This window comes from Pollicipes pollicipes, unplaced genomic scaffold (assembly GCF_011947565.3).
Source record: "Pollicipes pollicipes isolate AB1234 unplaced genomic scaffold, Ppol_2.1 Scaffold_4295;HRSCAF=5057_pilon_pilon_pilon, whole genome shotgun sequence".
In the NCBI taxonomy this organism is placed as follows: Eukaryota; Metazoa; Arthropoda; class Thecostraca; order Pollicipedomorpha; family Pollicipedidae; genus Pollicipes; species Pollicipes pollicipes.
The window spans coordinates 22,712,202-22,734,045 of NW_023596461.1; the positions used below are offsets into that span (position 1 = coordinate 22,712,202).

The following is a 21,844-nucleotide window of genomic DNA, read 5'->3' on the forward strand; positions in this document are numbered from 1 at the left end:
CGTCGCACGGCACCGCCACCACTGCCCCACGTCTCGCAATCGCCAGCATTTCAGGATATAGCCTTGCCCGCGTTGTTGCCGTGTGACGACTGTGTGACATCACTGGGAGTCACTTTGTAAGCGGCCTGCGACGGGCACTGAGCAGGTGTGTATCTCAGCTGCTGGATGCCTTGGATATGATATCCAGCTGCTGCTGGATATCTCCTGATTTCAATGGACACATTATTGTGCCGCATGCATCATACAAATCATTCACCAAGGGTATAGAAGCGAGCAACTATTTGCAGGCGTCTCCGCGAATTTTTTGCCGATTTTACTGTCATCCTTCAACGACCTTTTAAATCATGTTATGTGATTGGAGCTTGCCAGAGTGACACTCTTGGTGCTGCCACCACCCAGCCATCACTGTCATGTGTTCATTACGAATCGCTGAATATGTATGGCTTAATGTTCGCTTGTATGATAAGGAATATTTTCTGGCAGGAGTAATATTTTCTCCGCACATTTGTCTTTATCTGAGGGACCCTATCATTGATTTGAGCCATGATGTAGTTCCATCACATCGAAAGGATTGCATTGCTATCTGTAGCAATTTGCTGCAAACATTAGTGCAATGCTGCAAATAGCAGTGCAAGACTTCCAAAAGAACGCTGGAAGATATTCTCCCATACTGACAGAACACATTTAGTGTTTTTCGTGCCCAAAGCTGCAGGTCTGATTAGGAGGTGATTAGATTATCATGTGAGATTATTCGTCCTAGAGACCATCGGATGACCCAAGCGATCAGACCGACGTTTGCCTGGCTTCTCAGCCAATTAATTAAGAAACGCTGAGCCTGACCTGCGACAGAGACGCGCCGTCTTCTGAGCGTAGCGGCACCTGTTTCCAGACAGAACACCACCAACCGGGTAGCTGAACACGGCCCTGCGGTACAGCCGTGCTCGGCCAGGAGACCAGCGCGTCACGAGCTTCGCGCCGATTACCAGCAATGCTTAGATTAGGAGGTAATTTGATTATCATGTGATATTATTCGTCCCAGAGACCGTCGGGTGACCCCAGCGACCAGACCGACGCGGGCTGGGCGGTTGGCTCACCGACTGACCGCCAACATGGTCAGCCGGAGCCAACCGCCGGAAGCTATCGCAGCCCGATCACCTCTCTCCTTCCCGTGTTCTGCTTCGCACCCCGACCCTATATTCTCCGAAGTATATCAATCCGCACCCACGAGATGAAGCCAATCAATAGCCGACCAAAACAGCTCAGCACATCTGGCTGCCCATTCGACCATATCCTCGCCGTTCACCGCCGCTCAGATTGACCACGGCCGGTCAAACCGACGGGATGGCGGCGACTACAGACCAGGCGCTGCTGACCCAGCATGGCCTGCTAGCCCAGCTGCGCGCCGTCGTGTCGGCAGCACGAGCGTCGCGCCGCCGCTGCTGCTGTCGCTGCTGCCGTCATCGCTGCCAGTGCACACATCATGCTATCGAGTGCACACAGTTGCACTCTTCTCGCGCAATGCTGATCTTCTTTTCCTGAGTCGCCGAAATCTGGCTTTCACGCTGTGGGAAGAACAGTTGAAGTTAACAAAGCGCCGTGGAGGGGGCTTTGAAGCAAAAAAGACCGTGTCGGCCGATGAACGATTTAAACCACCAGCTGTGTGTGCTCCAAAAATGACATCTTATGGACAGGCGTACATCCACCAAGGACAGCTAAAATCATTTTAAATCGGCCGCCGTAACTCTGTGAGTTGCTGGCGAGGATGGCACGACGGCACTAAGTTAGACGCTTACGGAAGATATGACCAAATGTGATGGAAACGAGAATCCGACAGAGTGTGTGGTACGGGCAGCTGATAGGCATACCAGTGTTATCCAATGCACGTAGTCTTACTCTCCACCCCCGAAAGTAAGTATTTTTACCGTATCGCCATATTCTGGCTATCACTTTTCGTGCTGACGCCTGCAGTAAGCATTATAGCGTCGAGGGGTGATTCGAACAAAAAAGGTATTGCCGACCGGCAGTGACGAAAAAATTAACGATTTACTTTGCCGACCGACAGTGCTCCGACATAAACATCGGTTGCACCGAACTTCACCCGCTGATGCAACTAAAAGCATTATAAATCCGGCGCCGTTTGTTTAACAATCATGGGCGCGGACGGCACACAAGCGTTGAATGAGACGCGCTCTGGTGGTCGACGGCAAAATAGAATGCGGAATCCGACAAGTGCGTTCTACAGGGAGTTCGTAGCCTTATACTAGTGTCATGAGATGATCACAGTTGCCCTCTTCCCGCACGATTGTAAGCATTCTCAACAAGCCACCGTATTCTTGACATCACTGTATTTGCAGTTGGGCAGCAGCTTCTGAATGAGCTGCCAATGGATGAGTTGTTTAAAAAGGGTCGTGTCGGCCTATGAACGGTTTTCATTGCTCACCGACATGGCCCCGAGAGTGACATCGTATGCGCGTAGTCGCGCCCTCCGCGCCGGGCTAAAAGCATCTTAAATTAGGCGCCGTAAATTTGCAAACCACCGGTGCCGCCGGTCTTCCAGCATCGGGTAAGACAGTGTGAAATGGTCGACCGAATAAAATGGAAACCGAATCAGACAAATGCGTTGCAATAGCTGCTGATAGCCCTACACCAGCGTGAACGACCGCAGACAATTGCATTTTGAGTGCAACCTAAGCATTTTTCCCAGGCGGCCTTAATCTGGCCAAAAAATGCGTGCAGGCAGGCTGCACTTAGCCAAACGCCGCCATAGCAAACGCAATGAGCAAACGCCGTGCTCCGGCAATGACATTGTGTGCACGTCATTGCACCTGCCGCGCACGAATAAGGTATTTTAGATTGGACGTTGTAACTTTGCAAGTCGCCATGGCTCCATAACCACCAGGATTACATCAGACAATGTCGGCGATTCGACCGAAAAACATAGCTGAGCCAGTCGTACAAGTGGGCTGTGCTGGCAACCAACAACCCTATGTTATTACTATTCACTGTGCGCATTGGATAGCGTTGTATTCCGGTGAAATACTCAGGGCAAGTTCCCAACTTTGTATTTCAATTGCCAAGGGACATGTTGTTGCGAAGTTCTAAGATGACAACGTTCGAAGCAAGCATTACATTTCACTGCTATTTTTCGTCTCGATTTGCCAGTCTGGTCATCAGCCATCTTGAATAGAAAACAAAGCCGTGAAACCGTTAGACCAAAAGTAAAAGAATCCGGACAGGCCGTCAAAAGGTACTAATGCAGAGTCGAGGGGTGCCCTGAAAATGATCATGTCAGCCGATGAACGATAGAACTTGCCGTCCCAGAGCACTGCCACAGTGGCATCGTGTGCATATCGTGTCGCCACAATGGCATCGTGTACACATCGTGCTGTCACAATGGCATCGTGTGCATATCGTGCTGCCACAATGGCATCGTGTACACATCGTGCTGTCACAGTGGCATCGTGTACACATCGTGCTGTCACAATGGCATCGTGTGCACATCGTACTGCCACAATGATATCTTGCGCACATCGTGCTGTCACAATGGCATCGTGTGCACATCGTGCTGCCACAATGATATCTTGCGCACATCGTGCTGTCACAATGGCATCGTGTGCACATCGTGCTGTCACAATGATATCTTGTGCACATCGTGCTGTCACAAAGGCATCGTGTACACATCGTGCTGCCACAATGATATCTTGTGCACATCGTGCTCGGCATCGTGTGCACCTGCATAGCACAACTAAAATTATCTCGAATTGTGCGCGTACCTTTTCAAAGCATCTCACGGACTGCATCCCAGCATTAAATGAGACGCTGTTGAGGATTCTACTGGATAAAATACAAAATCTGACGATTGTTTTGCACTGGCAGCAGTTGGCAGGCGTGTGCGCGTGCGTTTGCAGGTGCGTTTGTTTGTGTTGCACACGATGAAAAAACTTTTCATACATGTTCGATGATTCGACAAAACCGCTAGTTCTCGTGAAATAAGTTTAGCACACATTCAATGAATAAACATGTCCAGCAGAAAGAGTCATGCAAATGTTATATATATATATATATATATATATATATATATATATATATATATAACACAACGTATAGGACGTAGTACAGTGGAGTGAGCAGATTATGTGTCTATCGTATGTTCTCGGGGTCCCACGGCACAGAATGCCCTCTCTGAAGGAAGCATTGCCCCGGGGAAATTCCGGGATCCGCGCCCGAATGCCATAACGGTTGAAGGGCACGCTATCGCACCAAAACGGAATTCTGACATTAACTCCGTTATGGCATCTCCAGATACGCCACGAAACAGCGCCGGCATGCCCTGAGATGGTTACTCTCAGCCGCGAAGCCGACTTTGCTCCCACTACCTGTTTAAGACAGTGGTAATAGTTTTCACGGACGTGACTTCACTTCTGCTATTCGTCTCGATAGAGGCACGTTGTCGAAATATCAACGCATCTATATCTCCACTTTCCTGTTTTTTTTTTTGTCCGACGAATAAGGCCATTACTCCTGTCCTATCTTTCTGCATTATGCTCCTTGCAAAGTAACTTAACAACTTCAGGACTTTTTTATTTCGATTGCATTTAACACCGGGGACGGTCTTCAAGGAAACGTCGTGAACCGTTTGCCTCAATTTGATATACGACCACATCCTCGGTACGTTCCCACTCACATGGACAGAGAGCACATGCACCCAGCCAATGTCTGCTGCTGTCTTGTGGCGGTGCCTTCGCACTGATATCTGATCATAGACTGTCGATAGCACGCGTTTCTTGCCGTTCGTCTGTTTCCGAGCCGCTTGTCCCACACTGTTGTTCCACGTTTGCAACTTCCCACAGTGCTGTAAAGCTCCCCCACCTGCACCGATTTGATGAGTTCATGCCCTAGGAGCTGGCAGGAGCGTTGCCCTACTGGCCGCTGGTAGCGAAGCTGTCAGCGGATGAGGCAGCCTGTCGTCCAGTCTGGGTACTCCGTACTCCGTTGCTTTGTAGTGGACTGGGATGTGCCTGCACACCGAAGCTTATTGAGTCCATGGATGCGTTGTGGTACTGTTTTGAGTGATCGGATGATTGTGATTACAGCAAGAGCCCAATGAAAACAAAAACTTACTGGGGCTTTGTGCTCGCTGTGCCAGAAGTGCTCATGCCCATGGGGTGGACGTAGGTTTCTAAAAAGACAGAACGTAATGGTAAGATATTAGGCCTCCCTGAAAAAAGCTTCGTGAATAGTTGAGCTAAAACCCCCTTCACCACTGTCTACCGAATGCTCGAAATGTATTTGGATGAGTTTTGTCACCAGGTACATGAGATAAGAAACAAGACGAAACAGTATTGCCTTTGCTTTCAGTCCTCCTCTGAATTCAGGTTAACATGGCACGTGTTTTTTTACATTTCAAACGCAGCAGTCGTGGCAGTCACTCGAAAAAGTATTGCACGGAACGCCATAAAAGAGAACACATCGCAGCATACCGGCTCAAGTCCAATTTCATTCCGTAGGTCTCCATATGGGCAGTTAGTCCAACACAGTTGACGTCATCTCGTTTTTAGGCGCCCCGCGGCGCGCGGCTCGCTCATGCATGGCCCGTCTCGTCCCCCGCCGCGCCGTCTGGCGTCGCTGGCTCATCGCCGTCGCCCGGTTGCGGGTGTGGCTCCGGCTCCGGCTCCGGCTGCGCCCCTTGCTCCAGCTCCGGCTCCGGCTCCGGCTCCGGCTCCGGTTGCGGCTGCGCCTCCTGTTCCGGCTCTGGCTCCGGTTCCGGGTGCGCATCCGGCTCCGGCTGCTGCTCATCTCTCAGTTGTGACAGCGCCTCTGGCTTCGGCTGCGAGTCGGGCGCGGCGGGCGACCCGGCCCGGCCCGACTCGGGGCCGCAGTCCGAGACGTCCGACTCGCCGTCGTCCTGTGAGTCCGACTCGTCGTCGGATGTCTCGCGCGACTCGGTGACGTCCGGCTCGTCCTCGTGCACGGTGTAGGCGACGAGCATGCGGCGTCGCTCGTGGCCGCGGCACGTGATGATCATGCGGAAGCGACGCGACAGCATGCCCTGGCAGATGAAGAAGACCATGCCGCAGGCCGCGTTCATGAACTGCCGGTGGATAACGGGGTCAGCGCAAGATCAGGTCGATAGCAGGCGTGATGGGGAGAAAGCGTTTCGCTTCACATCCGAGTGCGTCCTTGGACGCACGCCTGATTACTGTTTGCACACTTGGAGAGGTACATTGGAGGTGAGGATGAGGGGGACAGAGGGGGGGGGGGGGGCGGGTCTCAATTGAGTAGACTTGGACGAGGCGGTACATTATTGAGCAGTGCATCAGGCTAACGAGGGCGTCAGATTATTCTAAAGGTGATGTGGAGCTTGCACGTAGACTACTACATGGGGCAAATCACTACCCTAGCCATCGCTCTTCTTACGACACCCATGCAAAGTGGGTGGCTTGTTGTTACCGCACGAAAAACCGAAAAAAGGCTTGCTGTTACCACGCGAATTCAGTATCTGGAACTTCTGAACTAGTAGCATTCAAAGCCGTTGCGTCATGTTATATCAATGAAAATGTATGCTTACTTATTTACTTTGGCAATCAAAACACCTGCGAAACATTGGAAGGTGGGTAGCCTGAGCGTAAAGTGTGAGGACTTAAGGTAAGCTGAGGTCGCTTACCTTAAGTCCATTACAGCACAGTGCCAAATAGTTGATGGGCTCAGCTGCCCGGTATTGATCACATTCGATTCATGACTTATAATATATTTCTTTCAACATTGTTGTCACCAAGGTCAGTCTTCATCCTTATCTGCTTTATCTTATCCAAGTAGGAACCTCAAAAAACGTGGCCCTTGCACACCCGAGTGAGGGAGCGCAGCAGCGGGTGTTGACTGCACACTCGCCTGGAACAGGGGGTAGAAGCTGGGCAGGCCTTCAGCATCCAGCCTGACGTAGGCCAGCAGACCGGCCACCCAAGTCGCCATGAAGTAGAAGGAGAAGAAGTTGTAGCCGATGCACACCGACTCCTGGTCGACGATGATGTTCTCCTTGCGCAGCTGCGGCGTACCCATGTTGCACATGATGAGCACCACCGACAGCGCGATGAACACCAAGCACAGCATCATGGGCGAGAAGAAGATGAGCTTGACGTCCGTCTCCCAGCCCATCATGCACTGCGGGTCGTCGCCGTAGCGGTGGGACTCGGTGGCCAGCGCGTAGCCCAGTGAGATCAGCGACACACCTGCCGGGGCGAGGTCAGAGGTCAGGGCGCGCCTCACCAGTCGGCCGCGTCTGACGGCCGTGCCGCAATGTCGGAGGTTGGCCATGGGATTTTACCCCGAATTTAGCCCTGTTGGTGGTGATACAGAGTCTTGTTTGTGCGTGACCGTATACGGAGTCTTGTCATGTTGAGTCTTGTTTCTAAAAGATTATGATTAGCTCCTGTGATTGCATTGACTGTTGGCAGACACTGTGCATTTGTTAGATAATGCACTCACAAATACTACCTAACCATAACAATGTATTCAAAGCGGTCAGCACCTCCACAAACCAACACACGCAAGTTTGACCCAATTTTTGCCACTCCCATACAAGCCTGCCGTTGGCAAACCTAACAGACCTCGGCCGACCATCAGGAGCGGCGTCCGAGCGTCACTGACCGAAGGATATGCAGAGGTAGGAGCGCAGCTTGCCGCCCACCACGCCGACCGTCAGCGCGCGGAAGCAGGCGTAGCCCTCGCACGCGACCATCACCCCGACGGCCAGGTAGCACAACTGCAGGAAGGCGGCGATGGTGGTGCAGTGGTGGCGGTCGGCGCGCACGGAGTCCAGGTCCGACATGCACATGAAGAAGGCACCAGCCAGCAGGAGCAGCGCCGTCGTCATCCGCATCTGGTGGAACATCTCCCACAGCTGGCTGTGGGCGGCGCGGCGCGCCGGTCAGGCGGGGAGGCAGGGCCGCGCGGGACGCGAGGCGACGCACGCGTGCGTGTGCGTGTGGGAGTGTGGGGTGTTCCGGTGGCGCGGTGCCTGCAGGACGACGTGAGCTGCAGCTGGGAGCGACTCAACGCGAGACGAAATTGCAGGTGATATCGATTTGGGAAGGCGGCAGGTTGAATCAAAAGTGATTCTTCCGCTCGTTGAAGCCTCACCTACAATTGGCTGTAATACACACTCTGTAAGCCGGTATGTTGTGGCCGCTGTCACTTTGACACTAAGCGTTTCTATCGCCATACACGACACATAAAACGTTTACATCTAGACATAGCTTACGTCACCCAAGCTTATGGAAATATAATACATCGATAGGAGCATTCTTATCCATCACTTGCATTACCAGACACCACATGGCATTGATCGCCTATTGCGACAAAGCCGAAGCTTTGTAATTATGCCAGCCTGCCATAACTTACTCGGATTTGAACACCAGGACTGCATACGCCAGGAGCAGGGCTATCGATATCGTGTGGAAGACAGTCTTGATGAGGATCAGCCATGTGTTGTCGATGTCGACAATTTTCGGTTCAACCTGACGGCCCACGATGTTGTCAACAGAAAAGCCACATCGCGCTGAAACCTGCATGTCACGACATGGAAGCCCCTGACCGATCAATGTGCATGGAGACCACCTGCTAATCGTTAGCCAACGTAACGACCGTGGGTAATGGTGATGGTATAAAAGAGGAAAGTTGTACAGTGAATTTGCAAGGAAATTATTCGCATAGATAAGACGGTAGTAGTAGCCCTTTTCCTCGGAGAAAAAACAGAAGATCTATCAGGAGAGCGTATCTATATCCCCATTTTCCTGTTTTTTTTTCTCTCCAGGAATAAGGCTGTTACTTCTGTCTTGTCGATATGAAACAGAACATTCTAATTTACGTTGATAAAGAAGATACACGTTTGAATGACACGTTTTAGAAACAACGTATCACGCCAAATCTTACACTGCTAAACAAACCAACGAGCGCAATTCAAAAGACACGAAAGAAGTCTGAATGGCTCGTCATGCCCTGGGGGAGGGGAAGGGAAATGGTGAGGGACGCACCTTCTCGGCGACCACGGCGTACTGGCCGAGCGCTTTGCACGCGCACTTGGTGAAGAAGTCATCACTCTCGAGGACGACACATCCGGTGGGGTCCCAGGCGCCAAGCCCCCGCATGCTGCCCTCGTTCCACCAGACGCAGTGACGTCGGAGCACCTGTCGGCGAAAGAGTGGGCACCATCGAGACGGGAACGGAACACGACAATCGGATGGGCACCATCGAGATGGAAGCAGAGCATGACAAACGGGTGGGCACCATCGAGACGGGAGCGAAACACGACAAACGGGTGGGCACCATCGAGACGGGAGCAAAACACGACAAACGGGTGGCCACCATCGAGACGGGAGCGAAACATTACAAACGGGTGGGCACCATCGAGATGAAAGCAGAACACGACAAACGGGTGGGCACGATCGAGACGGGAGCGAAACACGACAAACGAGTGGGCACCATCGAGACGGGAGCAAAGCACGACAAACGGATGACCACCATGGAGACGGGAGCGGAACACGACAAACGAGTGACCACCATCGAGGCGGGAGCGGAACACGACAAACGGGTGACCACCATCGAGGCGGGAGCGGAACACGACAAACGGGTGACCACCATCGAGACGAGAGCGGAACACGACAAACGGGTGGGCACCATCGAGACACGAGCAAAACATGATACACGTTCGGATAGATACAGTCACAAAGCAAAACAGCAGCGTTGAGGTAGTTATGCGGCATCTTCAAAAAGCCTGCATGGAACTTGTCGGCAAAAAAACGTACATCACTACGCCAGTCTATTGCCTCGCCATGCCAGAGCTAGCCCTCGATACCTGTGCCGGTTTCCCTGCCTTCCACAGTATAGGGAGGTTGGTACGGCCCTTTGCTCCGCAGCCGATGCGCGATAATGGAAGTAGGGAAAAAACTGCTTCTCGTTTTACCAGTTTTACTATTTTTCCAAGAATGATTCTGTATCATGTTTTGTGGTTAACCTGTCAGCTCAGGTCAAACAGGGTGACATTGCACTTTCGCCGTGTCTACGAGGCTTATCATATGCTCAAATGTACTTGAGGTTATAATGTCTCGGCTTCCTTCAATGGCTACTGTAGGGTCACCCGACGTTTTTCCTTGTTTTCCCATGACCTTGACCATGAATGACCTAGTGCTTAACATCCGTTCTGTCGCATAAAGATTGCGTGAGCCAGCTCGACATCCACTTAAATATTTATCCAGATATGACATTGACCTCCACCAGCCTGTGAAAAGCTTATGAGCATTGAAGATGCACGGGTAATAGGAGCCATACGCATTCAGGGCCATAACCAAGAACCTCTGGGGCACACAAATCGGAGAATGGCGTGTGGACCTCCGGTTTCCGTATTTCGCAGTGCGGGCTTTGAGAACGAGGTCACGGGTGAGCGATGTGGCATAATAACAATAGGAGTGTATGTCCAGGTGTGAGCAAGTTCCAAACACGACAAACCAAGGTTCGATCAACACCGCGAATCAGTATGGGAGACACCGCAAGATCACGGGGTTAGCTAACCCTCCCCCTATGACCGGGTGAGGGCTAAACCACAGAACACTCCGAACGAACCTAAGTTAAACGCATCACGCGCCGGCAATAGTCCGCCCCGAATACGCCAGAGCGGCGCGGCGGCGACGGCGGCGAGCACTCACGTCACTGACGATCTCGCCCTCGTGGAAGAGCGGCTGCCGCAGGGTCTGCTTCGGCTGCTTGTGGCCGAGCGTGGCGCGGACCGGCGAGCTACGGAAGTCATCGATCGTCGGCAGGCACTCGTCCACCTCCGCTTGACCCCGCAGCGTCTTCACGCGCAGCGACAGCACCGCGCTGTCGATGTCCAGGTACTGGGCCTGCCGCGTCTTGAACTGCCTGCAACGGGCGACGACAGGAGGCCCGTCACTGCCCTGGCGGCGATGCCGGCGCCCCGTGCGGTCAGCGGCGCGTCAGTCCACACCGACGGTGCGAGTTTAGAAGAGGATCTGGCGCCGAGCCTTGCCCACGCTGGGAGTTGGGTGCATACGTGCGGTGCTGGCGTGAGCACGACAGGACCTGCCGCTGCACAGTTGGCAGGCGCTCTGAAGGCGATCGCGACGGGGGCTTCCACTGCCGGCAGCCCACTGACTGAACTCACCGCCGCATGAAGCGCTTGGGTGACACGGCGCCGTAGCTGTCGTACTTGGTGAATACGGTGCTGATGGTGGCCTCGTCACAGCCTGGCTTTCGGAATACCACGGTCGGCACTGCCGGTGCACCGCGGCACGGGGTCAGACCACCATCGCACAGGTCACAGGGGTCACATAAGGGTTACGGTACGTCAAAGTGCTCAAGCTCGACATTGTGATGTGGGGAAATAATGTGATGGACTGTTGTTGTGGCCCAGTTTTGCTTAGAGTCCAACACATTGCCAAATGGAGTGATACATCCCGTTCAAGAGCGAAGACTGGATCCTGCTATCACGCATCGTTGGTAACACATCCCATTGATATAGTCCGATTCGTCGCTGCTCATTGTGGGCGATATTGGCGTTATAATCAGCAGTTACAGAACAAAGTTCCCAAGAGCACACTTATATGTGTATACGGCATAGCCTGCTCACCAAACCATGTATATATATATATATATATATATATATATATATATATATATATATATATATATATATATATGTTAAGAACCAAAATGCCGCAACAATATTGACCGATTTCCCGGCATTCCCTGGACGAATTCAGCCATAAAATGTGTATTCATCTTACTTCTCGTCCTCTGATACAACAGATCCAAGACCCACACCTGACCGCTCCCTACCAGCCCGCAAGCAGCAGCCCCCTTCCCCCGGACCCCGCAGACTCCCTCCCGACCCCATGACGTCAGCGACCCGACGCTGGCATGCTGCCACCACCCGCGGCCCACCTTCAATGCTGTCCAGCCGCCGGACCTGGTCACTGGGAAAGAGCGCCACCTGGCGACGCCGGAAGGCGTCCAAGCTGTTCTGCTGCACGTACAGGTCCACGTTGTCGGTTCGCTTGTGCACTAGCAGATCCGTGTCGCTGCTGTTGTCGGACACGACGTTTGCCACCGATTCCATGGCCCACTCCTCCAGCCGGTTGACCATGTCGACCGCCTCTGCCGGGGCGGGAGAGGGGGGGATAGCGTAATTAAACGTTAAAACGCCAACGTCGCCGGCTGAAGGGGCAGAGACTTGACCGCCGCCGCTGCCGGCTGGGAGAAGGGAACGTGGGCGCGAGCAGAAGCTGGGCTGCCACCGCCACCAGCTGGAGAGCGGGAGGCATTGGGACCGACGGGTGGTATTTGGGGGTGGGGCGATACCATGTGTCTCACCTCCCCCCCACACTCCGTTAAAGAGAGGCGCAATAATGCACAAAAGGACAGAATCACTACCGAAACAAGTCTGTTTGGTTAGCAAAGATAATCCTTTCTTCCAGAGCCGAAACACTGCGTGGCGCGAACATTAATTAGACAGCGAAGATAACAGGTGGGAGACGGAACAAGTCGGACAATGTGATGATGACAGCACGGTCTAACGCCCATTTGCAAACTAACGGTGATGCTCCATAGTACAGTCCAATAGCCGGAGGCACAAGAGGCGAAGGCGAAGTTTTGGGCGCGAAAACAAGGCGCCAAGACGAAGACCCTTGGCAACGGACGGGGTCACCACATTCACTCTTACCATGACCCGCACAGCTCTAAAAGAGCTGCTCCACAGTCGTATAGTATAAGATATGTGGGTGTGATGACTGAAAACAAAACATGCTCTTAGCTCCGATACCTATTTTCCACGACAGAATGATTATTTCACTTAACCAATTTAAAGAAGTTCGCGCCAACATATACCAAAAAAGGGGATAGCTTCGTGCTGCTCACCTCTGTCTCTCACGATCTTCTTTTTAGGGTTTTTGGGATCAGGTTTCTTCCTATCGTTCTTCATTTCTATCCCGTTCCATTTAGCGGCGTTCTCCTCTTCCAGAAGCTTCGATGCCAGACTGAGAAGATTCTGGCCAACGTAACGGGTATAAGAACATATGATTGTTATCCACACGAGTGGCTATTTTCAATTACACGGTGATGTTATCATTTCATCGTTTACCGTGTTGCGAAAACATTCAAAATGTTGTGCTGTGCCAATGTCCCGGACCTGATCGACATCCCTACATTGAACCGTCGTCGAGTGTGGGCCAGAGACAAATGTTAAGATTTTCAATTTTACGACTTTTGCACATCACTGGTTAATTGGACATCAGCGATGGCCACTTTAACCCACTAACAGACACGGCACACCAGGCTAGTTTGCACAATTGACGGTTGAATTCCTTTGACAACTTTTACATGCAACCGCGAAGAGAGAAGACAAGACAAGGAGAAGACTAAAAAAATTCCAAATGCGAGTACCTGTGGTGTGTGACCAAGCACTAGCGCTAGTAAACGTACGTATGCCAACACACACAGCTGACGCATCACTCACCAGGAATGAGTCCAACTCATCCTTCGTCTGGTTCGGCTTGATATTCTCGGACTCCGTCATTGTAAACACCATGCCGGCCAGCACCTGCATCTGCTGGATCTCGGACTTGCTGGCCGCCGGAGCCCCACCTGTTGGCACGCGAACAGTCAGTCTAGCGACATAACACGCCACGTGACGTCTATGAAGTAACAGACCGATCTCTGCTGCATCTGACCAATGGACGGACCATACGCTAAAAGCTCAGCCCGCAAAAGTTCTTCCTGGGGCTTCAATGGTGTACTGATCTTAACTGGCATGAGGTGAGAGCATTCCGGCCGATTAGCCACATGTCGAGAATAGCAGCAGCTTGGAGCGGGTCTCGTCCCTCACATCCCAATGGAAGAGTGGATGCGGTCTTCCGAGCCAGCAGCGATGAACACAATCACCCACAGATGGGGTCATGCTCGGACCATCGTCCCCGTCTGGTGTGGTTTTATGCACACAACGCCTTTCCGCCGGCTAGCTCTCCGGCCGTCATCAGATGTTATCGAGTACTGAGAAGGAATAGATGATGCCTGTCTTTCAGCCGCGTCCGCATCTCAGCGTGCATTTTCTCCTTTGAATCGCTGGGACTCAAACCAGCGTGTTCTTATTGCGCGTCCAGTACTTTACCAGCCAAGATAACCGGAAAGGGCAATTATGTTGATGGAGCACTCGCAATCAGAGGACCCTGGTTCGAATCCTACCAGTTCCAGGAAGAGTGTTCGGGCTGTAACGAGTGCATGGCTTAAAGCCAACCAGCATGCAGACCTCAGTGCTCCATGACGCCTGACGACGGGAAGCTAGCCGAACGTTGTGTTAATACTGACGCACCAATTGAGAACAATGACCCATCTGCGATACTGAAACCTCGTCTCCATCCTTTAGAAAGGTCACCATCAATGCTATATCCTACACACGTACCCACGAATCCTTACGATTTAATTTTAAGAAAAGTGTATTCTAAACATTACAGTTGTGCTTATCTTTGCTTAGGTTTGCACAAACCTGAAGCTGACTGCGCAGGCGAGGTCGTTCCCTCCGGCTCCTCCTCTTCCTCTTCTTCCTCAGTCTCCTGCTCGCTTTCGGCGGTCGACGGGCTCCCAAGCCCAAGCTCGTCCTTCGTCTCCTCTTCCGGCGCGTCCGCCATCTTTTTAACGAGCGTCACGGCCACCGACTGCTGGTCGGGGTCAGTGAGGTCGACGTCGACCAGCATGTCGGCAAACTCGGCGGCCGACACCTTCGAAAAGTTGGCCTCTGAAATCGTGACCACTTCTGTGATGCATGGCTGCGGTGGAGATGGAAGAGAGGTCAGTGTTTGGCCAGATTCATGGGGTTGGTGGTGCGTGAGACATAAGCCAGGTGGATGGGCTTACAATACTTTTTTAGATACCAGACAATAACGCCGTCACATTTGGAGTGGATGCTGATGCATTCAATGCGCGTTCTGCAGGAAATGATTCCAGGTCATGTCAGTAAACTGGATTATGACGTCATCTGTGAAGGGAGGTCGAGCCTCTCTTTTGTGGCAAATGTTGTGTTCGTGCTTCTTGATGGCAGTCGATGGTTTCTAATAATCTTCAACGAAACGATCGTTTGATGGTGGTTTCCAAGCACTTGGGCCACTTCCGATTGGTCAAATATCTGTTTTAAGCTAAGACGAGATAAATGACCTGCAGTTACCTTATTTAACTTCGGGTTATATCTGGATATTTCGCTTGCTCTGAATTATATTCTGCCTATATGATCAGAAAAGCTTTACGCGCCGGAATGTCACGCCTTTGCACTAGTTCCGAAACGCTTAGGTCAATAAGACTTGGGCGGGAACTGGCTGGCCTAAAGCAAGCAAACCGTACATCGTTGCTTTTCTGGATGGATCTTTGTTTTGGAAGTCTGGCTCAGCTAGGAAACAAATGGGGGGGGGGGGGGCTTTTGAAGACCCTTGCCTGGCCCTCGAGGTAACATAGCTAGCACTCGCCGAGCGCTACCTAAGCGAGCTCCATGCTTTTACGTCTTAAGATCGTACAATCCGGAGGCACATACGATTCGGGAGGTACAGCCACGGGTGTAGGCTAGGACATACAGCATGAGATGTGCACAGTCTACATGTCATGCGTAACAGTCTATATAAACGCATACATCTTCGACAGCATAGTCCGGAATGGAGTGCAATTAACACACAACATTGTCCTATGCCTCATGAACACGCTCGCTGAGCTCTCCAGCTGTGCAAGGCTCACCGAAGCCACCCAGGAAGAACATGGACTCATTGGCGAGAAGCGCCCTCTTCCACATGGCGATCTCGTCAAACTCGCAGGGACAGAAGTGCCGGTAGTCGGCGTCACCCGAGGCCTTGTGACAGCCCACCTGTCAGGGAGACGAGACCAGTCAGACACGGCCAGACGCAATGCTCTTTTTAAAGGTGGATTTTTTCCGTCACTTCGGTGGACGCCAGCGGCCGAAATAGCTCAGTTGGGAGAGCGTTAGACTGAAGATCTAAATGTCCCTGGTTCGATCCCGGGTTTCGGCAGGCGCGTGGTTTTACTCCACCACATGTGCCTTTCAACAACAATTCAAAAGCGAGTCAAGTCGCCCATGATCTCTCCTTCGGAACTCCTAATCTCCCCTCAGTCTGACCCATTCCTGCGGCGCCTGACACGGCAAATTCGTGAAGATACTCGTTTCCCAGAAAACCCAGCCGTTTGCATTTCTGAGCCGAACTTGGGGGAATCGACCTGAAGTCAACTAGTTTTGATCAACAAGCGAGCGCAACGTGGGTGTGTAAGGAGACGTGTGTCTTCATAAAGGTGTGACACCACACGACTGAGAGAACATGCCAACCTTTGGGGATGGGAGATCGGGGTGTCTTACTCGACTATTTCTGCTGTATGTAACGACGGCTGCGGTGACGGAAGGAACAGACACTGATTTCAATGCACGTTGCATATAGACAGTACAAAGCGGTGAAACACCCACTCGCACCAAACACCCACTCGCAGTTACCACGAAGGATACATTGCACCCGGTCCGGGAGGGCCGTCGGTAAGTGCCTGCCTCACCAACGCGGCTTCTGAGCAGTCGGCCCATCCCTCAGCCCCCTCCCCCCCCCCGCCGCCGCCGCGGCCTCAGGCTCACTCACCATGAGCTCGGGCGGGTCGAGCGGCCGTTTGGCGATGGCTGACGGCGTAACGCCGTGTATGGTCCGGCCAGCAACCTTCTGGTTCAGGTAGAGCTCCAGGCCGACCAAATCCTCCCCGCCGTCGCTGGAGGGCGGCCTCCATCGGATTCCTGCCGAGTGAGGAGGTGTTGCCGTCGGCATTGGCGTCAGCATAGGTAGCACTGGTATCATTATCATCAACCCTATTAACATGATACCAATTGAAGCGATAGTAGTACTTAATACTTTTATAGTACTTAGTGCTTAACTTATTAGTACGATATGGTTAGTACGATAGTACTTAACCACCAGCATAAGGAGTGGCTTCGATATTGGCGTTGACTTTCGTGATAACCGCGCGCAGCTTACGTACGTTTGATGTCGTGCGACACACAAGTTGTTTAGTTCAGTGCTGTTCAGTTCAAGGACGTCCATTCTCCTGGTTTTTCCGAGAAATAAGGCTAGTGCTACTGTCCTATTCATGCGACACATATTTAATTGTTTTTGTCCTGCGGTGCACACACTTCGCAGGATTTTGGGAGTTCGAATTCTAAGGATGTCCCGTGTGCTTAAATTACTTGGGTAGTCTTTCACACAATGATCTCATAACTACATTTATCCTGTCCTTGGAGCCCAGAATGCGCACAAGTTTTACATCGTGCCCTTGCGTGTAGGCGGTATGACAACCATTCCCGACTAACAAATGTAAAACTCACTTTAAAAGGGACCTCATGCGTAGGCACTTACCAATATTATTCCACGTGTTGTTTGGCAGCAGGCCGACTGTCTCTACGAGCCAGTATTTGCTCCCAGTCGACACAAGCGCCCCCAAGTACATGCCCTGAAGGTAAACTGCTATACCAGGAGAGCCCTTGATGTCGCCGCCTGAAGAGCACAGCATGTGGACATGGGTTATTACGATAGGGTTCCGCCGATAGGGAACCCAAAGCTAGTTGTTGAGCTAGATGTAACTTAATGTCTAGCTTTGTTGATCATAAATACAGGCTGTTAAATATTTGAAAACGCTATTCAACGATCAGCAACCATCCATTAACATCGCGCGAGCTGCAGCTAGTAGTTTTGTGACAACATATTTGCGTAAGAAAAGTCATTTTCACACGGACAAAACGATGAATGAAATGGCATCAAATCAGTTCTACCACAAATTTCTCAAAAGGACTTTAAATCATCCTAACATTTCATGGAAAGCACTTCTTACAGATAAGGTAGAAACGACAATTTACGCAACGGGATACCGATGGATTTCTTCGGCGCTGTTGACAGGTTCGTTCATCGAGACATTAGCGTCAATGGAATCTCTTCTCCGGACAAAGCCATACTATAACTTGAGGGATGTCGATTCATGCATCAAAACACGATAATCGCCACGCTTCGAGCTTCTTCAGTGGCCACTAACATCATCTCATATCCGTGTGCCGCGTGAATTACGTTTGGTCCCGTAGGCCAAGCCAACCAATGGACTATTTTCGATTTCAAGCTTTATGAAACAACAACAATGGAAATCGAAAGAGCGACTGTCTGCCCCCAAACTGAGGAACATCTGATACATTCTCACGCTTGTTCTAAGGATTTGCATCTTTGCGTCTTGAGGCAACTAGGCACAATTCTATTACCTCGCGTCGTGCTGTGTACCAGGGTTTCAGAGCATCTATGTTAAAGCAAAGCTTTGCTGAAAATGTAGCGTAAGCACCAGGCGGCGAAGAAAAGGAACAAACCATATGAATTAAGGTTTGCCTCAGGCTCTGCGCACATAGCCAAAATACATTTCGCAGCACCAGCGACGTAAAAAAAAATTGGGCAAGCCAATGTACACGCTATCGTTGGGTTGCGACGCATCATTTGGCCATGGATATACAGTAGTGACATCTAGTGATAAAACAAGGCAGCTTTGGGAGCTGTGATAACGGAAGTGTCAGAATGAAATTCGACGAATGTTGTCGGGCTCTGTGAGTGAAAGGCCCTGTTTTTGTTAGACTCAACTTTCCAGATGTTTCCTAAATCAAAAAGAGCCACGCAATCTTCCGAGAAAAACGCATTTTTAATGACATGTAATGGGCAAACGGCTATTGCCATAATGTGACTGGCGACATACGCCGCGCGATTTAAACAGGATTCTTGCCCTGGGATTGCGTCACTTCTGATGGCGGGCTGAGTGGACAAGCAGCACGCTTTGTAAATATGTTCCATGCCCGCCGCTCGTTACCTGTGCTGAGAAGGTAACGGAGCTGCAGACTATCCCGGTCGGCGAACACATCTTCCACGTAGATGGTCTTCTCCCACAGACTGAAGGACAGGCCTTCCTCACAGGTGGCCGGGTCGGAGACGCACGTGTCTCCCGGCCTGGCAAACCCCTTGTGCGCCATACACTGCAGACGGAAAGGCGAGCATCGACCAACAGCTTGAAAAGCGTCGTGGCAAATGAAGAGTGCACTGCATTGAACGTAAATGCAACATTGATACACAATATGCAGATGAAAGTACTAGGCTATGACATGACCGTCATGTAGAGAACTGCCTTAAACTGTTTAGCCTTAAACCAAACCACACAAAAACCACTCTCATTTGAACGTGATATACAGCTCATTACGCCCCCCACGACAACCTGGCCGCAAAGATGGTCACAACATCTGCTGCCAGCTCTCGTCCGTGCAATGCCTGTACGGACCCGTCACCCCCCCCCCCCCCCCCCCTCCCCCCCCAAACTCTGCGCACGTACGGAGTCGCCCGGCAGGATGACAGAGGTGAGAAACCCGAACGGTCCGCCGCCAGTGCTGAAGGAGCCTCCGGCCGGCACCGCCGTCGTGTTCTGCTCGATCGTGCCCCAGAAGTAGTCGGTCGTGCCCGGGTACGTCACGTCTGAGGCAGCACCGGCTCGGCGATTCAGGGCATAGTCATGTGCAGCGCCACCTAGTTCAGGGGCACCGCTTGGCCTTGCCGCTATGCGTCGCGGTCAAATGATAGGCGATCATATTATTGGCGATCATATCATCGTCGATCATATTATTTTCCATCATTTTGTTGTCATTATTGACGGTGGCTGACCGATGAAGGCCACAGAACGATGAATAATTGATGCAGCTCGTTTGTCATTAGCGTCCGCTCCCTGGCCAGCGGCTGACCATTTCCACCGGGGCCACAACAGCATCTTTAACGTCATTTATGCGCAAGGAGTTATACAGATTCGAGAGCCTCCGGACGGCACCGGCGGCAAGGATATGCACACCAGCTGATTAACGTACCAACAGACGGCGGAGGAGGAAGCCTGATAACAGTTGAAATCTCCACCGGAACGGAGCCTGCAACAGGGGCTACGCGCATGCGCACAGCGTTAGCTTCCGCGTTTGACTCTGGTCACGCGACAACATTCATGAGGTAAGAGATTTTTTTTTGGGGGGGGGGAGGATGGAGGTTCGAGAGACCACACGCCTCCTTCATTCAGCGCATCCCACACCCCAGTACAGCCAGACCCACATCTCACACCCAAGTACAGCCAGACTCATATATCACACTTAAGTACAGCCAGACCCACATCCCACACCGTCAGCAGCAGCCACTCAGGTCGAGTCTGAAAGCGTCACTGTCTTCGCGTCCACACCGTCTCGTCAGCGGGGAGCGGGGCGTGTTCAGGTCGGACCGAGGTGTCTGTGCGGGCGACGTGGGCCGCAGCCGGGCGATCGCAACCCTCGCTAACTGGCGGCCAGTGGTGCGGCGGCGTGGGCCAGCGTCACAGCCGGTGGTGCGGCGGCGCGGGCCAGCGTCACAGCCGGTGGTGTGGCAGGGCGGGCCAGCGTCACAGCCGGTGGTGCGGCAGCGCGGGCCAGCGTCACAGCCGGTGGTGCGGCGGCGCGGGCCAGCGTCACAGCCGGTGGTGTGGCAGGGCGGGCCAGCGTCACAGCCGGTGGTGTGGCGGCGCGGGCCAGCGTCACAGCCGGTGATACGGCGGCGCGGGCCAGCGTCACAGCCGGTGGTGCGGCGGCGCGGGCCAGCGTCACAGCCGGTGGTGCGGCGGCGCGGGCCAGCGTCACAGCCGGTGGTGCGGCGGTGCGGGCCAGCGTCACAGCCAGCGGCCCGACCGGTACGCGGTTGACACCAGAGGCTGACTTCCGAGGCCGCTGACAGGCGGAGAAGCTGCAGCTGACGGCAGGGAACGGTGTCGCTTTCTCGAGATCGCTTACTTAGCTTACTTAGCGCACTTGTTGATGCAAACAAGGTAAGGTTACCAAGTAGGTGCAATTGATGCCTGAATTGCTCACAACTGGATCCCAGGGCCTAAGGTACTATGCAGTTGATCGAATAGCATTCAGTGAAAGGGAATTTCGCAGTGTAACTTGAGTCACAGACAAAAACGTGACTAACGTGACATTAGGGTGAGCCATTCCGCAAGTGCACCTATCGGACAAACACAGAGCACAAATTCGGGGCGTTACAACCACAAAAAATTCTAACTCGTCTCAACGTGCCGGATATTTTGTAAAAATCGGCATCAAAATTTATGAGAAATGAGGAGCTTGTTCGCATACATCAACTGAACGACTACAATCCAGCATTTGAAGCACTGAACACCGCCCCGCATCCTTCCCAGCTCCCGCGTCACCGCCCCGTCCGCTCCGCACCTGTCCCATTTGAGGATGACACCACCAGCGCGTGTCAGCTCACCCAACCAGAAGTCCCTGTCGACGACGTGCGCAGAACAGACCACTGAGAAGCGTCTCGCGACCCGCGCCCGGGCAGCAGGGGCCTCCACCAGCATGTCCTCCACCCCTTCCGGAACGCCACGAGTCGCAGCGCTGCCCTGGACCCCCGAGCGACGGTGCTGTCCGACACCGCCGTTTCCATGACCTCTCCTGGCAACGCACACACACGAGCCCGCAGTCCTGCCTGGCCGACCAATGGCAGCCGGCTGATCACGCCAGGCCGGGCGCGACGGGCGACGCATCACTTATTGAGACGCGTGAGAACGCTGGACTCGCAGCGGCACTGCGTCGGTGGTGCGGTGCAGTATTCATGATCTCCCACAGCTCTGCTGTGGATACGCCCCCAGAGACGATAAAGGGCGGCAGGGCGGCGCTCAGTCCGGGGGCCCACGCGAGAATACTCGCGAACATGGCAGATACCACGGATCGGTC

At 52.7% G+C, this 21,844-nt stretch overlaps 1 protein-coding gene and 1 non-coding gene across 2 annotated transcripts; one reads left to right on the forward strand and one right to left on the reverse strand.

Annotated features, from left to right (window-relative positions):
• Positions 1-5,272: 5,272 nt before the first annotated feature.
• LOC119096728 (uncharacterized) lies at positions 5,273-20,008 on the reverse strand. Its single transcript, XM_037219639.1, has 17 exons — positions 19,958-20,008; positions 19,435-19,574; positions 18,922-19,084; positions 17,445-17,582; positions 16,680-16,828; positions 15,781-15,907; positions 14,549-14,797; positions 13,523-13,650; positions 12,925-13,054; positions 11,953-12,165; positions 11,174-11,282; positions 10,698-10,911; positions 9,030-9,182; positions 8,398-8,513; positions 7,645-7,901; positions 6,889-7,226; positions 5,273-6,091 (listed from the first exon to the last, which is right to left on the reverse strand). The coding sequence occupies exons 3-17, from the start codon at positions 19,079-19,081 to the stop codon at positions 5,582-5,584; spliced, it is 2,991 nt and encodes a 996-aa protein (XP_037075534.1). The 5' UTR covers positions 19,082-19,084; positions 19,435-19,574; positions 19,958-20,008; the 3' UTR covers positions 5,273-5,581.
• On the forward strand, positions 15,998-16,070 carry TRNAF-GAA (transfer RNA phenylalanine (anticodon GAA)). Its single transcript has one exon. It is a non-coding gene; the product is annotated as a tRNA-Phe (tRNA).
• Positions 20,009-21,844: the final 1,836 nt, after the last annotated feature.